This window comes from Theropithecus gelada, chromosome 7b, assembly GCF_003255815.1.
Source record: "Theropithecus gelada isolate Dixy chromosome 7b, Tgel_1.0, whole genome shotgun sequence".
Lineage (NCBI taxonomy): Eukaryota > Metazoa > Chordata > Mammalia > Primates > Cercopithecidae > Theropithecus > Theropithecus gelada.
Window position 1 is genome coordinate 97,954,202 of NC_037675.1, and position 20,306 is coordinate 97,974,507.

Below are 20,306 nucleotides of genomic sequence, written 5' to 3' on the forward strand. Positions count from 1 at the left end.
TAAATACTACTTAAGATTTTTTTTTGTCTTAGCCATAATATTTAAATTTCTGAAAGACACAGTTATTTTCTGAACGTGTTACTGCCTTATGGGTGGTGTGACACTGAAAGGTAGAAGAAGGGAGAGGTGTTTTTTTTGTTTGTTTTTTTGTTTTGAGACAGAGTTTCGCTCTTGCTGCCCAGGCTGGAGTGCAATGGTGCGATCTCGGCTCACTGCAACCTCCGTCTCCAGGGTTCAGGCGATTCTCCTGCCTCAGCCTCTCGAGTAACTGGGATTACAGGCATGTGCTACCACGCCCGGCTAATTTTGTATTTTTAGTAGAGATGGGGGTTTCTCCATGTTGGTCAGGCTGGTCTCGAACTCCCAACCTCAGGTAATCAGCCCGCCTTGGCCTCCCAAAGTGCTGAGATTATAGGTGTGAGCCACTGCTGGGGGAGGTGTTTTAATTAGATCAGTTTATTGTCATTGATAGAGTAATAAAAAGAAGCCTGAACTTATTTATTTTACATTATGTAAAATGAGGGGGGAGGAGGGAAGGAGGAGGGGGAGGATGAGAAGGGGGAGGAGAAGGGGGAGAAGGATGAGGAGGGAGAGGAGGAGGAGGACTCACTGATAAGGTAAAAGAGTAGTACAAACTCTGGCAAGAGCTTTGAAGATCAAGTTCTCTAACTTGTCAAACTTACATTACTATAATGTACACATTAAGCAAGGTAAGGATAGGGCTGTGTCTTGAACATTGTAGCTGTTCGATAATTATGATGGAATGATAGATGAATATTGTGGTGGAGTTGCAGCATGTTGTTGTTAAACCACTGTACCGGTTTTAGAACAAACTCCTCCCTCCTCATCCTCCCCAAGCAGTGCCAGGAACCCAGTGTCAGGGCTTGAGAGGGAACTGTCCAGTGGGGCTGAGGTCAGAAATGCCAACTGGAAAAGACAGGGAGAAGGGAGCCATGTTCTTTTCTGAAGCGTTACAGAGAAAAGTGCCTTTGAGGGTCGGGTCAAGTTTGATTGTTAGTCAAATCCAGCACCTTCTTTTAGTAAATCGTGTGCTAGCAACATCCATGAATGCTATCTCACAATTCTCACAACAGAAGCATTTATTATTGTATAGTAAGGTTACAGAGGTGTAATATCAAAACAGAAACCCTGCGGGGGGGTTGCGGGGAGCTCTCTGCATTGCTCCAGTTGCTGCTCCTCAATTAATTTCACAAAAAATTGGGATTACAGAACATTTTGAAAGTGCAGACATCAGCACTTGCCCATGCTCTTTCTTGCAGACGAGTTCACTGGGTTCTCCTACATTATTGTGCGTTAGAATTCACGTCATGTTCAAAATACAAAATCACATATTTTTTACTTTAAGGGCCAAAATGTAATCCCAGCATTTTGGGAGGCCGAGGTGGGAGGACTGCTGGAGGCCAGGAGTACAAGACTAGCCTGGGCAACATCGCGAGACCCTTTCTCTATAAAACATTTAAAAATCAGCTGGGTGTGGTGGCAAGCGCCTATAGTCCCAGCTACTTGGTAGGCTGAGGTGGGAGGATTGCAGAGCCTGGGAGGCTGAGGCGGCAGTTAGCTATGACCACACCACTGCATTCCAGCCTGGGCGACAGAGTGAGACCCGTCTCTTAAAAAAAAAGCAAAGCAAAACAAAATAGGGATTTCCAATAGTACCTTTGACTACACAACAATTTTTGAGATAACTTTAAAACAACTCTTACGTAGAATGTGACCCCACAGTAATATATACATATATGCTTTTTTATCAGGTCAACTAGATGATCAATATATAATTAGATTTATGAAAGAAAAGCTAAAATCAATGCCTTGCAGGAATCAAGGTTACATTTTGGATGGATTCCCAAAGACCTATGATCAAGCAAAAGACCTGTTCAATCGTAAGTTTGAGTGTTCTATTTTGAGTATTTATATTCAGGTAAGTTGCAACTTTATTGTTCAGAGAAATAGTCACTCAATTAAAGTAAACAGAAAACTAGAGAGACTTTATTTTTGAGCCTTGGCTCGCCTTTCATTAGGTAGCTTTTTTTTTTTTTCTATTTTTTTCCCCCCCAGATGATGGCTCAAGGTGCATAGCCTTTTACAAATTTTTTACAATTTTATTGTATTGTATTGTGGCACAAACACTTAACATGAGATCTGCCCTCGGAACAGGTTTTTAAGTGTGCAATACATTATCATTGGCTATAGGCACTGGGTTGTTCAGCAGATCTCTAGAGCTTATGCATCTTTCCAGATTAAAACTTCATGCCTGTTGATTAGTAACTTTTGTTTTTCTCCTCCCCAGCCCCTGGCAACCACCATCCCACCCTTTCATTCTTTGAATTTGACTACTCAAGTTCCCCATTTAAGTGGAATCATGCAGTATTTGTCTTTCTGTCACTGATTTCACTTAGCATAATGTCCTCAAGGTTCATCCTTGTTGTTGCACAAAGCAGAATTTCCTTTAAAAAAAAAAAAAAAGCAGACCATTCGTCAACCCGGCTGGAGCACAGTGATATATATGATCACAGTTTACTACAGCCTTGACCTCCTGGGCTCAAGCGGTTTTTCTGCCTCGGTCTCCCGAGTAGCTGGGAGTACAGGCATGCATGAGCACACCCAACTAATTTAAAATTTTTCTGGAGGTTTCACTCTGTTGCCAGGCTGATCTCTGAACTCCTGGCTTCAGGTGATCCTACTGCCTTGCCCTCCCAAATTATTGGGATTACAGGTGTGAGCCATGGTGCCCAGCCATTTCCTTCTTTTTAAAGGTTGAATAGTATTCTGTTGGATGTCTATACCACATTTTCTTTATCCATGCATCTATCAATGTACATTTAGTTTGTGAGACTATTTCTAAAAATACATGTGCTCTTTATGGCTAGTTTTCATTAGTGTTTGCTACTTAAGATATTTGGATTTTTTTGCTGTGATCCACGGTAATAATATATTAATAAACACAATGAGGAATATTTTGTTTTCTTAGAGGAAGATGAGGAGGAGGAAGATGAAGTCAGAGGCAGAATGTTTCCCTTTGATAAATTAATTATACCTGGTAAGTTTATTTTCCCAAGATCACATTTAAAAGAATGTAAAATGAGGGGGGAGGAGGGAAGGAAGAGGGGGAGGATGAGAAGGGGGAGGGGAAGGGGGAGAAGGATGAGGAGGGAGAGGAGGAGGAAGATTCACTGATAAGGTAAAAGTAATTTTGTAAAACTACAAAAATTAGCTGGGTGTCGTACTGTGCACCTGTAGTCCCAGCTACTCGGGAGGTTGAGGCAAGAGAATCACTTGAACCCAGGAGACGGAGGTTGCAGTGAGCCGAGATCACGCCACAGCACTCCAGCCTGGGCAACAGAGAGGGACTCTGTCTCAAAAAAAAGGAAGAATGCTGTCTGATATCTGTCTCTTTTTTCTTTCTTTTTTTTCTCCTAGTAGCTGGGACTACAGGTGCCTGCCACCATGTCCAGCTAATTTTTGTATTTTTAGTAGAGACGGGTTTTCACCATGTTGTCCAGGCTGGTCTCAAACTCCTGGCCTTAGTTGATCCACCTGCCTTAGCCTCCCAAAGTGCTGGGATTACGAGCGTGAGCCACCTTGCCCAGCCTCTTTTTTTTTTTTTAAACTACTCCTTAAGGAGCAGGGCTACACCATAGGCAGTGTGCCTAGAGTAGCCCCGATACCCCTTTTGTGCCAAAACAATCTTTTTGAGTTTAATAAAGTAGGATTTTTTTTTTTAGGAAAAAAATTAAAAGATATTCTCAAGCATAAACTTGCAAACTAGAGAATGCACTGAGGGATAAACATGAGGAATATTAAATTGCTGAAATGAATAGAAATCCCTGTGGGAACATTGTCTTCCACTGCTCTCTCCTGTAACAAAGCAAAAGGTAGCAAATCTGTTGATGGCTTGACTTCCTGAGTCACGTAGGCTCCTTCCCTGCCCTGGTTTTGGTGCTAACCATGCCATCATCAAGACCTTCAGCTTCTGACTTGAGATTGCACAGGTCCAAAGCTTTTCAGTTCACTCTTAACTCCACAGCGGTTTTATTCCATCACATATTTACACAGGATTTCACAAAGTACTCTTGAAAGCAAGGCATAAGCAATTTATCGTACACAACAGGATTTATTTAGTACTGAGCAGGCATTTCTTGTGACCTTCCTATAAACGTTAACAAGTGTTGTTTTCAGTCAGTTTGCTTGAGGTGTATATTCATAGGGAATCATTTTGGGTCATAAGATCACTAGAAGAAAAGCTATTTTCAGCAACTTAGGACAAGGCTGTAACTGAAAAGGGCCTGCCTGCTCAGTGGTATCGAGTCCCCAAGGAAGGCAGCTTGTGTCTGTTACCTTCTCTTGGTCCAACACAGTTTGCAGAGAAGCTTCTGGAAGCACTGAGGCCACCAGATAGCAGTCATCCTTGGGGATGGATATTTATTGTTTGCCTGTAGGCTGTGAAGCCAATGGCAGAGGCATGAAATGCCACAGGGATGGTTTGTCTCAGATTTCCCATTAATTTAGGCAAATGCCTCAGAAAAAGTTAAAAACTAAAGTTGATTGGCCAGACACAGTGCCTGTAATCCCAGCACTTTGGAAGGTCAAGGTGGGAGGATCTCTTGAGCTCAGGAGTCAGAGACCAGCCTGGGCAACATAGTGAGACCTCATATCTACTAAAAAAAAGAAAAACAAAAAATCAAAAAAATTAGCCGGGGTGGTGGCATGCACCTGTAGTCCCAGCTACTTGGAAGGCTGAGGTGGGAGAATCACCTGAGCATGGGAAATCAAGGCTGCAGGTGCCCTGATTGCACCACTGCACTCCAGCCTGGGCAACAGAGCAAGAACCTGTCTCAAAAAAATTAATTAAAAAAATAAAATAAAAAGTAAAGTTTATTGTTGATTATTAGATTCTGGGTAGGTATGTCCAGTGTATGTATGTTTATCACTTCTAGGCAATATTCACTCATTGCAAACTGCGCTAAATCATAACACCCTCACTGGGGCAGCTGGATACATTTCAGCTCAACTGGCAATTTTTCGTGTGCAATTTGTCATGTGCCGGGCACTCATTGAACCTTTTCACAATCCTGCAAGGCAGGAATTACACCCACGTTTACCCAATCCAGAAGCTAAAGCCCAGAGATGTATGCAAGTCCACTCACTAGTAAATGGTAGGGGGATTACGACAGAGCAAGACTCTGTCTCAAAAAACAAAAAAAAAACAAAAACAAAACAAAAACAAAACTCAGGTCTTCTCACTCCACTGCCTCCAAAACAGAATTAACGAAACCTGCCTGTAAGATAAGGAAATGGAAGCACAGAGGTCAAGTGACCAAGAACTCTTAAACGTAGGCCACTGGGCTGTCCTCTCTTTGTTGGACACAGTGCAAACATGTCTAAGACGTAATCTATTTGGAATGTTAATCTGTTGTTAGCAAACTACCCTCTTTCCAGAAATTGTCCCTATTTTCTATTTCCCTAAAAGAAATACCTGTGGGATTTTAATTGAGGGAGGGAACTGAATGGTAACACGGAAAGGTCAATGCCATTGAAATAATTTACTGCTTAGGATTCCCTAGAGATGGGGGCACATGGGGAATGCCAGGTTTGGTCAGGCGGCAGAAGCAAGAACAAAGGGCAAGGTCTGGATCAAAGCCGTTGTTGGGGTTTCTTTGGGAAAGCCGAGACAGGCCACAGTGAACCATTCGGGACTGGCTAGTTTGAGTTTAGGGGTGGTCTCTAGTTGCCTGGGGCCTGGTCCTGGGATGATTTAGGGCAAGGGAAATACTGGTTTGCTGTGTGAGATTAGATAAACGGACTGAGTGGCTTGCATAGGAGGGGCATTCCCAAGTAAGTTGTTACTATCTTTAGGTATTGGCTAGGCCTGGGAAGGGCAGCAGTCTCTCCCCAGATCTGTAAGGCCTCCCTCAAGATATCAAAACAGGCCAGGTGGGTGGCTTACGCCGCCTGCAATCCCAGGGAGGCTAAGGCAGGAGGATTGCTTGAGTCCAGGAGTTGGAGACCAGCATGGGCTACATAGCAAGACCCCCATCTCCACACACACAAAAACATTTTTAATTAGCCAGGTGTGGTGGCATGTGCCTGTGGTCCCAGCTACTCAGGAGGCTGAGGTGGGAGGATCTCTTGTGCCCAGGAGGTCAAGGCTGTGGTAAGCCTTGATCATGCCACTGCACTTCAGTCTGGGTGACAGAGTGAGACCCTGTCTCTTAAAAAAAAAAAAAAAAAGAAAAGAAATCAAAGCATAAGACACAGAAAATAAAAGAAACACATTCCAACCTATGATAATCCAGTTCTAGATGGTATTCTCTCCCAGTGAGAAACCACTGCATTTTACCACTGCTGTTAGCCTATGTCCAGTTTGATCCTTTCAAGACCTTAGTTGAAGGAGATAAGTTTAAAGTTGTACCTACCTGATGAATATTTGGAAATTTGTTAAAACATAGATTTTTTGGCCCAGCACGGTGGCTTACACCTGTAATCCCAGCAATTTGGGAGGCCGAGGTAGGCAGATCACCTGAGGTCAGGAGATCAAGACCAGTCTGGCCGACATGGTGAAACCCCGTCTCTACTAAAAATATAAAATTAGCCAGGCATGGTGGTGCATGCCTATAATCCCAGCCTATAATCACTCGGGAGGCTGAGGCAGGAGAATCACTTGAACCTGGGAGGCGGAGGTTGCAGTGAGCCGAGACCGCGCCACTGCACTCCAGCGTGGGGTACAAGAGCGAGACTTTGCCTAAAAACAAAACAAAACAAAAACCCGTAGATTTTTCATGTGATTCCAGATAGCCAAATACAGTGACCTCCTTGTTATCTACAGTCTCACCAAGCAGAAATCTATTACTTGCTATCCACAGTTAGCCAGTGCGAGGACAATAGACATTCTGAATAACTGTCTTGAGATACTGCAGAATCTTGAAGTTCTCTGTGAGTCACAAAGAGAATGAATGAACATTTTTTTAAAAAATCATCTAGTGAGAAGTATATTTTATCATATTAAAAATCTTTGCAAATTGGAAAGCCAAGGATGTTACTCATTATTTGATTAACTGGAATCTTATACCTCCTGATCAGCCTGGAAGAAAGGTAGAATATATTTTTGAAATTCACAGATTATTAACATAATTCACACATTTTCTAACAAATGAGTATCATGTTAGGGAAAAAAATAAAAAAGAAAGTAAGTTTTCTTTTTTTTTTTTTTTTTTTTTTGAGACGGAGTCTTGTTCTTTTGCCCAGGCTGGAGGGCAGTGGCGCAATCTCGGCTCACTGCAAGCTCCGCCTCCCGGGTTCACGCCATTCTCCTGCCTCAGCCTCCCGAGTAGCTGGGACTACAGGCGCCCGCCGCTGCGCCCGGCTAATTTTTTCTATTTTTAGTAGAGACGGGGTTTCACCATGGTCTCGATCTCCTGACCTTGTGATCCACCCGCCTCGGCCTCCCAAAGTGCTGGGATTACAGGCGTGAGCCACCGCGCCCGGCCTGAAAGTAAGTTTTCATATAGATGTCTGACATCACAGAGCTTAAATGGATTCAATTTTCAGCAAATCTGTTGACATCATTTTGATTTCAGTACCGTACCAGCATTTGGGGGTTCAGATGTCTACCTTCCTTTTCAAAAGGCAGCCACTCATGAAAATCATGACAATCAAATGGTAAAAGATGAGCAAAAGATAGAACAACTTACTTGCGAAAATGCCTCTTATATGCAGAATGGAGGTAGTATCAAACTATTATGAATTTACAGGATCTTATTCCACAGGCTGTCTCAGCCTTTGCTTTCACAGTTAGTATCTGCAGCAGATGATGTTCACATATGTCCACATGCCTCGGGGACACACCTCCTGTGGGCTTTCCCCAGTGCGCTTTCCCTTTTCACCCACTCAAGGAAGCTTATTAGAATACAAGTAAACAAGAATGGCATTATGATGTTACAAGCCAATACAATTTTAGAACAAAAATCAAATCATTCCTAAGTTCTGTTGAGCCCTAATAGATAGCAAGGTATTTGTGATGCACCCAGCCACTGATCTGGGCACCAGTGTACACTGGTCCTGTAGTTGAGAACCTCTGAGAATCACAACTCACCTTGGAAAGTTTATTTCACTGATCCACACCTGAATCTCTTATTCACTCAACAATTATCCATTGAATTTGTACTAGAAGCTGAAGGAACAGCTGCTTTCACAGTTTAAAAGAAAATCACAGGTGGGTAAAATGGTCATTATTAACATGATCTGTGTGTTGAATTGGTAAGTGCTGACCATATCATGTTGAACGTGTTTCATAGTCAATGGCATTGAGGAAAGAGCTGGATCCATGAAAATTCCAAGGGGTGTTCCCATTTTTATTAATTTGGCAAACTGGCCATCAAAGCATGTTGCTTGTAGCCATAGTTCTCTTTGGAAGCCTGTGATAACTGTGCTGGACAGGAGGCAATGTGAGGCCAGGAGCCGTGGCCTATCCCTGCCAGCACTCGGGGAGGCCAAAGTGGGAGGACTGCTTAAGGCAGGAATTTGAGACCAGCCTGCACATAGTGAGACCTTGTCTCTCTCTAAGATAGATATACATACATATATGCATATATATGTATATATTTTTTAAAAAAGAGAAAAGAGACAATTTGAAAATTAACTAGGAAGCTGATATCACAGGGTTATCTGAGATTTGCTACTTATGATTTCTGCTGCTTTTATTCAGAAGGGAGGAAGGGAGGAAGGAAGGAAGGACAGAGGGAGGGTGGGGGAAGGGAGGGAGGAAGGAAGGAAGAGAGGGAGGGAGGAAGAAAGGGAAAATAATAGATTGCACAAAATAGCAATTGGGCCTCATAGGGTGGTCTCTGGAAATGGGGTGATTTTCATCTATTTATCCTCCATGAGAGGCAGCAAAGCCAATTGGACAGGCTATTTGTGGCAACAGGAGGTCCTGGCGGGTAACCAGACACTTGGGTTACCAGGGGCCCATGCGTTCTCCAGCACCCTGCTAGTTAGCTGCGCTGTACTGTGCCAACTCTGGAGTCTCTCCTTCTCCCCAGAATTCGTTTGTGCACTGGATGCTTCGGATGAGTTTCTGAAGGAGCGTGTGATAAACCTTCCCGAGAGGATCGTGGCCGGGACCCACTATAGCCAAGACCGATTTCTCCGGGCTCTGAGCAACTACCGGGACATCAATATCGAAGATGAGACTGTCTTCAACTATTTTGATGAAATTGAAATTCACCCGATACATATTGGTATTAAATGAATTCAAGGATAATGTGAATGTCCAGGACCCCCAGTAAAGCTTGGTGCAGGTCTAGCTGTAATTGTGGGGCTGGGGGAGGGTGGGGAGTATAACCATGGGTTGGGGCACAGGAAGCCATGGAACACACAGGGCACTCCTTCTGGGGAGTCATTCTACGTGGGGATTTGGTGGTGGGTGTTATTATTGTATGAGAATTTATGGGTATATTATGAAGTCAAATGACAAATCCTTTGTTTTTGAGACGGAGTCTTGCTCAGTTGCCCAGGCTGGAGTGCAGTGGTGCAATCTTGGCTCACTGCAACCTCTGCTTCCCGGGTTCAAGTGATTCTCCTGCCTCAGCCTCCCAAGTAGCTGGGACTACAGGCATGCACCACCATGCCTGAGTAATTTTTGTATTTTTAGTAGAGACGGGGTTTCACTATGTTGGCCCGGCTGCTCTCAAACACCTGACCTCATGATCCACCCACTCGGCCGCCCAAAGTGCTGGGATTACAGGTGTGAGCCACCATGCCTGGCCAACAAACTCATTTTTTAAAAAAGAAATGTGTGTTCGGTGCTGGCTGCTTGGCCATTACCCCAGGTTCCCTGGGGGCAGTGCTCTGTCCCTGTTAAATTATTGGGCACTGGTGCTTTTCCAGATCCTTTCCTGGCCTTCTGACTGGCCAGCCCATCCCCGTAGCTACCCAGAAGAGCAAATAGCTCTTCACCGCATTCCTTCTTGTTTCCTGTAAACACAGCGCTGAGCTTAGCACCAGCAAGCACTTGTGATCCCGCGTCACGCTGGCCTCATCACCACCATTATGATTCCTGGCTCCAGCTCTTAGCTTTCACAGCTGCTGCGACTTCCCTGGGCTTGTTGAACCCCTGACCTACCTTTCTGGTTTTCTGGACCTTGACACTTATTCCTCCTTTGGGCTTGGTGAGAAAGAACCAGCTTCTGCCTGGTGGAAGCTTCCTGGTCAGGCCCACCCTTGGGACTCCAGGGGCTGCTCTCTACCCTCAACTGCCCAATGGGAAAGCATTTGGGCCCTGGAGTATCGGGAGACTTAGTGCTAAGGGATAATGTCACCAGGAGGAAGGAGAGCTAATTCCAGTTGTGGCTGGGCCTCAGTTTTCTCATCTGTGAAATAGGAAAATAATCAGGCTTGCAGGGTTGTTATAAACGGTAGAGATGAGAGACACAAAGTGCCTGGCACGTTGAAGGAGTTCAACAAGTGGTCATTTTGTTATTCCTACCAATACTAAGGCATAAAATGACATACTATTATGAAATTTAAAAATGGCTGGGTGCAGTAGCTCATGCCTGTAATCCCTACATGTTGGAAGACCAAGGTGGGTGGATCACCTGAGGTCAGGAGTTCGAGACCAGCATGGCCAACATGGTGAAACCCCATTTCTACGAAAAATACAAAAATTAGCTGGGCGTGGTGGTGCACACCTGTAATCCCAGCTACCCAGGAGGCTGAGGCAGGAGAATCGTTGGAACCCAGGAGGCAGAGGTTGCAGTGAACTGAGATCATGCCACTGCACTCCAGCCTAGGCCACAGAGTGAGACTCCGTCTTAGGAAAAAAAAAAAAAAAGAAATATAAAAATAACAATTTGTAAATCTGCAAATCCTTGTTGTCTGCACCCTCAGCAGTCACTGGGTTTTGTTCTCATCTAGACATGTTTCTGCATGTTGGACATGCTTTATATGTAAAAGCTAAGGGTTCTGCACCTCCTAGTATGGAAATTAGTTTACATTATTTAGAGAACTAGGAAAGAATGAAGAATAGATTTCAGAAAAATAGTGATTGTCATCTTTTCAGTTAGGTCCAAAAAACTGTTTACAGGAAGATCAGGAGAGCCCAGGGAAAAATGTTGAGAAAAAAAGAAATAACAGGGAGGAATGAATGAGTGGCCATTGTGTTCCGTCTCATCCTGTGCCCATCTCATTTGGCCTCTTCTGCAGCTGACAACTGGGAAAGAATATAAAAGCATAGGGGAGAAATGCATCCTAAGGATGGGAGGCGGGGAGGGCATCTCACGGTAGGGGATGCAGCCCAGCCTCTGCAAGGTCTGGAATGGGGCCCTGGAAAGATGCTGGGAATCGCATCCTCTCATCAGCTCTGGCCTCTGCTTCTCTCTCAGTGTCTCTTTGTCATCTCTCTCTTTGGGCCAGGGTTCTCTTTCCCTCTGTGGCCTGTGTGGTAGGCTGAGGCCACCCCACACCCAGAGTTACGATGCTACACTGGGAGCCAAGGCCAGAGCTGACTTTACTCTGTCCAGTCCCACATTCCCTGAAGGGCAACTCTGCTGGTCACAGTTTGGGCTGAGGTGCCCCACCCCAGTCTAATCAGCAGTGGCCCGGCTCTGGGGTCAGAGTGGAATATTGCCAGGGGGAATCATTCCTGAGTACCTTCTCAAAGGTGTCCAGTTAGTGATATCAAGGTTGTAATTACTCAGAGTAATCAGGGAGAAATGCATTTATATTATATTATATTATTTTATTTTACTTTTTCTTTTTGAGATAGAGTCTCCCTCTGTCACCAAGGCTGGAGTGCAATGGCACAATCTCAGCTCACTGCAACCTCTGCCTCCTGGGTTCAAGCAATTCTCCTGCCTCAGCCTCCCAAGTAGCTGGGATTACAGGCGTATGCTGCCATGCCCAGCTAATTTTTGTATTTTTGGTAGAGACAGTTTTCACCACGTTGGCCAGGCTGGTCTCAAACTCCTGGCCTCAAGCAATCTGCCCACCTTGGCCACACAAAGTGCTGGGATTACAGGCATGAACCACCACACCCAGTGAGAAATGCATTTAAATGTCACAGGTCAGGCAATGAAGAGCTACTCGATATGACTTTTTCATTTTTTTGAGACAAAGTCTCACTCTGTCACCCAAGCTGGAGTACAGTGGCTCAATCTCAACTCAGTGCAACCTCTGCCTCCCGGGTTCAAGTGATCCTCCTGCCTAAGCCTCCCAAGTAGCTGGAACTACAGGCGTGCGCCACTATGCCAGGCTAATTTTTGTATTTTTAGTGGAGATGAGGTTTCTCCATGTTGGCCAGGCTGGTCTTGAACTTCTGACCTCAACCTACTCGGCCTCCCAAAGTGCTGAGATTACAGGTGTGAGCCACCGTGGCCAGCTGTTTTTTGCTTTTTTAAGGGCTTGCTTCTGTTCACCAACTAGTGCATTGGCTCTGCTCCTCCCCTCTTCCCATGTTAGAACCCGGTGGTGCTTCTGGTCTAGGTCAAGGTCATACAAACATGGGAGGGGTGGTGGCTCATCCCTGTAATCCCAGCACTGTGAGAGGCCGAGGCAGGAGGACTGCTTGAGCTCAAGAGTTGAAGATCAGCCTGGGCAACATGGGGAGACCCTGTCTCTACAAAAACAAAACAAAACAATAAAAAACAAACATGGGTGGGGTGGGCACAGCAGTGACTATGAATGGGAGTGGGGTAAGCAGTTGCCCAGAGGAAGGTCTGAAGGGGCTTAGTACCAAAATTTGTCCACTGCACACCGTTCTCTGCAGACACCTTCCAAGCAGCCCTAAGAAAGTGGTATAGAATTTACCACCTCAATGACCGTGGAGATCTCAGTATTTATCCATACACCATTTTTCTTTTTCTTCTCTTCAGTCTTGATACTAACGTTTTTCAGATATTCTGGAGTCTGGATTTTTTTTTTTTTCCTATTCAAGTAGACTCACTGAAATGGTTATTTTTTTGTGAATTGAAAACGTATCCCAGAATCGTTGATTTTCAGAAAGGTCACCCTGTTTGGCCTCCCACAAGTGCAGGACTTCCTTCTGTAGAAACCTCTAAAAGAAGTGTCCCAGTCTTTGCTTGAATACTTCCAGGCATGGAGAGCTCATTACTTTTCAGGTAATCCATTCCCCCATCCAACCACTCTAATCAAGTCATCGTTAGAACTCATAGACCCAAGTCCAAATTTCCCTACCCACGACTCTCAGACTCTGGTCTGATATTTGCCCATGAGGGAAAAACGTCTGAACTATGCTGGCAATTAGAAAAGAAAGCCCCATGTGGTAATTTACATAATTGACTATCACAAGTTTATAGTAATAAAGAATTTTCCCAATTGCAGGCAGGCCTAGAATATAAGTATGTGTTGATCTCTCTCCTGGTATTTAAAGATGTAGGAAAACTTGAAGATGCTCAGAATAGACTTGCTATCAAACAGCTCATCAAAGAGATTGGGGAGCCTCGAAATTATGGTTTAACAGATGAAGAAAAGGCAGAAGAGGAGCGGAAGGCTGCGGAGGAGCGGCTGGCCAGGGAGGCTGCTGAGGAAGCAGAACGCGAGCACCAGGAGGCCGTGGAGATGGCAGAGAAGATAGCTCGCTGGGAGGAGTGGGTGAGTGGTGTGTGTGTGAGTCTGTGTGTGTGCGGAGCAGGGGTGCGGTGCCTGGCAAAGCCATTTAGGCCAGTTCCACTTCCCATCCTGCTTTAGGGAAATGTCATGAAAATACCCCAAACAAATTTGCATTTGCTTTTTGTCATTTGTAACGTTTGAAAAAGGATATCCATGGTCTTTTGCTTAGTTTTTTCCCTTTTTCTTTTTGTTTGAGACAGGGTCTGGCTGTGTCGCCCAGGCTGGAGTGCAGTGGCGCAATCTTGGCTTACTGCAACCTCTGCCTCCTGGGTTCAAGTGATTCTCCTGTCTCAGCCTCCCCAGGGGCTGGGACTGCAGGTGTGCACCACCAAGCCCAACCCCTTTTTTTTGTTTTTAGTAGAAATGGGGTTTCACCATGTTGGCCAGCTAGGCTGATCTGAAACTCCTGATCTCAAGTGATCCGCCTGCTTCTGCCTCCCAAAGTGCTGGGATTACAGGCGTGAGTCACTGTGCCCAGCTTGCTTAGTATTAATAACAAAAACTAGCCATTATCAGGTGTATTAGTAATAAAATTCCTATAAATATGTAACATTTTACTATGCATTGACCTCATTATTTTATTTTATTTTCCTCCATTTACCCATGTAACCTACCCAGGTGGTCAGCTTCATTCAACCCCTCCTCATTCCCCAAATCACTGAGTCTAGCAAATAATTCTGCTTCCAAAAATAGCACTCTTAGGCTGGGCATGGTGGTTCATACCTGTAATCCCAGCACTTTGAGAGGGTGAGGCTGGAGAATCACTTGAGCTTAGGTGTTCAAGAACGGCCTGGGCAACATAGCAAGACCTTGACTCTACTAAAAATAAAAATAAAAATTAGCTGGGCATAGTGGCATGCCTGTAGCCTCAACTACTAGGGAGGCTAACGTGGGAGGATTGCTTAAGCCTGGAGGATTGTTTGAGCCTGGGAGATTGAGCTGCATTGAGCTATGGTGATGCCACAGCACTTCAGCCTGGATGACAGAGTGAGACCCTGCCTCAAAAAACAAACACCATCACCAAAAATGACACCCAAATCTGTCCCCAGCTCTCTAATTCTGATTAGGGGCAGTGTTTCTCATCCGAATTATGCAGCGCTTTCTCACTGTCCTCCCCAACTCCAGCCTGGTCCATCTCCAGTCTGTTCCCAAGCAGCTGGCAGGTGATCCTTCCAAACTGCAGACCCACCATGGCCATTCTCTGCTTACAGCTCCTCACAGGCTCTCGATTATCACAATTTGATAAAAGTCCAAACTTGTCATTGTGGTCAAGGTCCTTTGTGACCTGGCTGCTTCTGATACTTCCTAGTTTCAAACAGTGCACCAATGATGGTCATCTGCATGACTCACTACCTCACAGACACGTGGCATCTTTACCAGAAGTCATCTTTCTAGTGAGGCATTTCCTGGTCTCTGTAAAATTCAATGCCTACCCCTTCCCACAACCTGTCACATCCCCTTTTACACTTTTTAATTTCCCTCTTTGTACTTACTCTACCTATTTTACAGTTTATGTATTTACCTTGTTTCTTGTCTTTTCTCTGCACAGAACTTAAGTTACATGAGGACAGCGATGTCTATGTTGTTCACTGCCATATATCCAATGCTTAGAATAGTGCCTGGCATATCATAGGCACTCAAAAAATGGAAGGAAGGAAGAAAGGAAGAAAGAAGGGAGGGATGGAGGGAGGGAGGCAGGCCCAATGCACACATTTTGGGTGCCTGATTAATCTTAAATTCCTAAAGTTTGCTGTGTCAGACTAGACATGGTTTAAGTTTTGATACATATTTTAAAACTGCCCTCCAGCAATGGCAAACCAGTTTACGTATCATCTAACAGGTGATTATTTCCCTACACCTTCTCTAAACCTACTTTCTCAATTTTGCTCGCACATGTCAGGCTGATAAAAACTGTTCTCATTGTTTTGATATTCATTTCTCTGATCACTAATCTTACAGCTTTTTCTATGTTTGTTAAGCATTTATGTTTCTTCTCATGTTGCATATTTTCTCTGCCCATGTTTGGGCTGTGTGTCTCTTTCTAATTATTTTGCAAAAAGAACTCCTGATAAATTAGTTCAATAGACACAGGAATGGCTCCAGTTGGCCTCCTGAGTCGTGCTGCTAGAGTTCAAATCCCACTCCACTCTCTCTGTAGGTATGTGGCCTTGTGCAGGCTCCTCTCTGTGTCTCAGTTTCTCCATCTGTAAAGTGGGGATAATGATAGTACCTACTTCATACAGTCATTGAGGTGATTAAAGAGGTAATATATGTAAACTATGCACAGCGCCTGGCAAGTAGTGTGCATCACATAATATCCTCATCACATCTTTTTTATAATGTGTTGCAGTTTTTCTCAATTCATCATTTATCTTTTAACATTATTTATGATATTTTCTCTGACCACACAAAAGTTTCATGTTTACATGTAGTCAAATCCATCCACCTGTTTCCCATTTTGATTTCTGGGTTGGCAATCTTGCCAAGACCTCCTTTCAAACAAATATCAGCTAGGACTCTTTATCTTGCAAGTGATATAAAAGCAAACTCAAAATGACTTCACCATAAAGAAAACCAGAGAAGTCCAGGGGTAGGGCTGGCTTCAGGTAAGGTGTGATATAGTGGCTCAAATGATGTCGCCAAGGACTTAGGATCCCCCTCTTTGTCCTGCCTTGCATGGGAGGCTTCATTCTTAGGTGCACCTACCATGCATGGCAGGGCACTTGATGTGCTCATCTTTAACTAGAATTTTTTAAAAAGACAAGTCAACAATTTATAAGTTATTATTAGTCATATATTTGTACTAGTACTGTTTACAATTTAGGTATTGTAAATTGTAACCAATTTTGATGTTGTGCCGATCCTTAATTAGAATCTATGGCCAGGAGGTGGCTGGATGATGGGCTTAAATCCTACTCAAACTAAACCACTAGGCTGAGAAGGGAGATTTCTCAAAAGACATCTGGAATTATGATTCCCACAAGAGAGGGTGGCTGTATGCTGAGCAAAGAATTGCACACGTCACTATCCCAATGCCCTCCAGACTTTCTAGTGGCATTTTTTTTTCTTTTTTTCTTTCTATTTTGCTTCATCTGGGCAGCTAGACATTATTTTGGTGTAAGAAGTGATCCAATTTATTATTTTCCAAATGACTAAGTTGTTATAACGCCATTTATGTCTTTTCCCTGCTGATTGGAAATGCCATCTGTATCATAGATGGTGACTATTTCTAGCAGTGTCTCAGTGCACTCTAAGGTGAACTGTGTGAGTGTTCTCCCCTTTCTCACTATATATTTACTTTGCCCCCAAATGTTCTATTTTAGAATAAACGACTAGAGGAAGTGAAAAGAGAAGAAAGAGAATTACTGGAGGCTCAATCAATTCCCCTGAGAAACTATTTAATGACCTACGTGATGCCAACTCTTATTCAGGGCCTGAATGAATGTTGCAACGTCCGACCCGAAGATCCTGTTGATTTTCTGGTAAAATATTTAATTTTTAAAAAAATCAGTTTGAGGTCGGGTATGGTGGCTCACACCTGTAATCTCAGCACTTTGGGAGGCCAAGGTCGGGGGATCACTTGTGGTCAGGAGTTAGAGACCACCCTGCCAACATAGTGAACCCCACCCATCTCTACTAAAAATACAACAACAACAACAACAAAAATTAGCCGGGCATGGTGTCGCACTCTGTAGTCCCAGCTACTCAGAAAGCTGAGGCAGGAGAATCGCTTGAACCGGTAGGCTGAGGTTGCAGTGAGCCGAGATCGCACCACTGCACTCCAGCCTGGGCACGACAGTGAGACTCTGTCTCAAAAAAAAAAAATAAATAAATAAATAAAAGAAAACAAAATCTGCCTGAATCTTTTTTTTTTTTTTTTTTGAGACGGAGTTTCGCTCTGTCGTCCACGCTGAAGTGCAGTGGCACGATCTCGGCTCACTGTAACCTCCGCCTCCCGCGCTCAAGCGATTCTCCCGCCTCAGCCTCCTGAGTAGCTGCAATTACAATCGTGCACCACCACCCCAGGCTAATTTTTGTATTTTTAGTAGAGACAGGGTTTCACCATGTTGGTCAGGCTGGTCTTGAATCCTGACCTTGTGATCCGCCCACCTGGGCCTCCCAAAGTGCTGGGATTACAGGGGAGAGCCACCACACCCAGCCTAATCTGCCTGAATTTTAACAGAAAACCAGTCGAGATAACAAAATTATGTTTCTGGTTATTTGGGAAATAGCTTCTAATACATTCGCCATTTAAAATAAGATTTTTTTTCCCTCATTGGTCAAACCCATGTAAGATTTTTATTATTCATTTGAAAGTAAAAAATGTATGTATTTTTACTTATTTATTTATTTATTTAAGATAGAGTTTCACTCTTGTTGCCCAGGCTGGAATGCAATGGCACAATCTTGGCTCACTGCAACCGCCACCTCCTGGGATCAAGCGATTCTCCTGCCTTAGCCTCCCAAGTAGCTGGGATTACAGGCGCCCACCACCACACCCAGCTAATTTTTTGTATTTTAGTAGAGATGGGGTTTCACAAAGTTGGCCAGGCTGTTTTCGAACTTCTGACCTCAAGTGATCCACCGGCCTCGGCCTCCCAAAGTGCTGGGATTATAGGCATGAGCCCGGCCCTAGATGATTTTTAAATTGCTACTAATACAAATACATGACTAATAATAACTTGCAAATTGCTGACTTGTCTTTTTTTCAATTGTAGGCAGAATATCTCTTCAAGAACAATCCTGAAGCGCAGTGAAACTTTAAAGATCTAGTATTATCTACCTTTACAGAACCACAGATCACTTATTGTACTTTGAAAAACTGCTTTGAAAAATGCTTTTCCAGTTCTTAGAAAATTCTTTTTTTGTAGACAAATATACTATCAACTAGAATCCCTATTAAAAGCTATATGACATGAATGACTACGTCATTAAAACTGTATTTGAAATGTAAATTGATAAAGACATTTGTGCATAGCTCATGAGACAAATACCAATTCAACATTTTATTCGTTAGGTCTAAATATATCGCTTCTGTACACTAATGTTTATAGGTATTTATAGCATGAAGAAAATCAGACTATATATTGTAGACTATATATTATTCTAACATGTAGGCTAATTTACATGACTTGTTATTGCCCCAGTAACAATGTTATTAGAAATGGAAATAAACTGAAGTGGTTTATGCCTGTTGACTCATAGTAAGTCAGACAAGATTGGTGTCTATAAGATTGCTTTTTTTTTCTGATGAAGCAATGGCTAGGGAAAGGTGGCTTTGAGTTCCGGGTCAGGATCCCAGACAATGAATCAGAGAAAACTGTAAACCTTTAGGCAGAGAAATTTGCATAACAGGATAATTCCAATCTTTGTGATAAGTAAGAAGTTGCTAAATATTTTCAACACACTTTATAACATAGGTATAAGTTATCAATCCTATGGTCTTTTCCAGTTCTAAAAATCCCGTAAGATTCCTAGAATTACCCTAAATGAGAAACTAGGTTTAACGGCATATGTATTTTATCCGTTTAAATAATGTAACCTAATACAACTGCCTGATTTTTTATTTGTGGTAAAATACATGTAACATAAAATTGACCACTGTCACCATTTTAAAGCATATAATTCAGTGGCACTAAGTTCATTCACAATGATCTGCAGCCACCACTATCTAGTCCAGAACTTTCTCATCACCCCAAATGGAAACCCAGCACCTATTAGGCAGTCATATTCCATTATTCCCTCCCCCGAGTTCCAGGCAACCACGAATCTGCTTTCTGTCTCTGTGGATTTACCTATTATAAATAAAACCATACAATGGGTGGTCTTTCATGTCTGGCTTCTTTCACTAAGCAAAATGTTTTCAAGGTTCATCTATGTCATACAATGTGTTAGTACTTCATTCCTTTTCATAGCTGAATACTATTCCATTGTATGGATATACCACATTTTGTTTAATTGTTCCTTTGTTCGTGGACATTTGGGTTGTTTCCACCTTTTGGCTACTGTGACTACTACTGGCATGAACATTTGTGTGCAAGTTCTTATTTGAACACAGGTTGTCAGTTCTGTTGGCTAGATACCTAGGAGTGGAACTGCTGTCATGTGGTCATTCTATGCTCAACTTATTGAGGAACTGCCACACTGTTTTCCACAGTAGCTGCACCATTTTACATTCCCACCAGCAGTGTATGAGGGATTCCAATATTCTGCATCCTCACTAACACTTGTTATTTTCTGTGTTTTTGTTTATTGTTTTTAATGGTGATCATAGTGGGTGTGATGTGGCATATTGTGACTAAGCATCTTTCAATGCACTTGCTGTCCATTTTGATGTCTTCTCTGGAGAAATATACAGGCATACCTCATAGATATCGAGGGTTTGGCTCCAGACCCCCACAATAAAGCTAATATTGTAATAAAGCAAGTCACCCCAATTTTTTTGTTTCCTAGTGCATGTTATTTTTCCACTATATTTTACACTATCTGTTAACTGTGCAATAATAGCATTATGTCTAAAAAACAAGGTACCTATCTTAATTTAAAAATACTTTATTGCTTCATGCCTGTAATCCCAGCATTTTGGGAGACTGAGGCGGGCGGATCACGAAGTCAGGAGATCGAGACCATCCTGGCTAACATGGTAAAACCCTGTCTCTACTAAA

At 43.3% G+C, this 20,306-nt stretch overlaps 1 protein-coding gene across 5 annotated transcripts in view; it reads left to right on the forward strand.

The window, feature by feature from the left end:
- The window catches only part of AK7 (adenylate kinase 7), a 96,767-nt gene extending 77,299 nt beyond the window's left edge, over positions 1-19,468 (forward strand). For 2 of the 5 annotated variants that reach the window (XM_025392122.1, XM_025392124.1), the window contains 6 exons: positions 1,773-1,901; positions 2,990-3,058; positions 9,057-9,254; positions 13,403-13,623; positions 16,965-17,123; positions 18,360-19,468. In XM_025392122.1, coding sequence (XP_025247907.1) covers positions 1,773-1,901; positions 2,990-3,058; positions 9,057-9,254; positions 13,403-13,623; positions 16,965-17,123; positions 18,360-18,398 — 815 coding nt within the window. In that variant the 3' untranslated portion in view covers positions 18,399-19,468. Of the gene's footprint in view, positions 1-1,772; positions 1,902-2,989; positions 3,059-9,056; positions 9,255-13,402; positions 13,624-16,964; positions 17,124-18,026 lie in introns of all 5 variants that reach the window. The other 3 variants (XM_025392121.1, XM_025392123.1, XM_025392125.1) reach the window with 3 other exon arrangements.
- Positions 19,469-20,306: the final 838 nt, after the last annotated feature.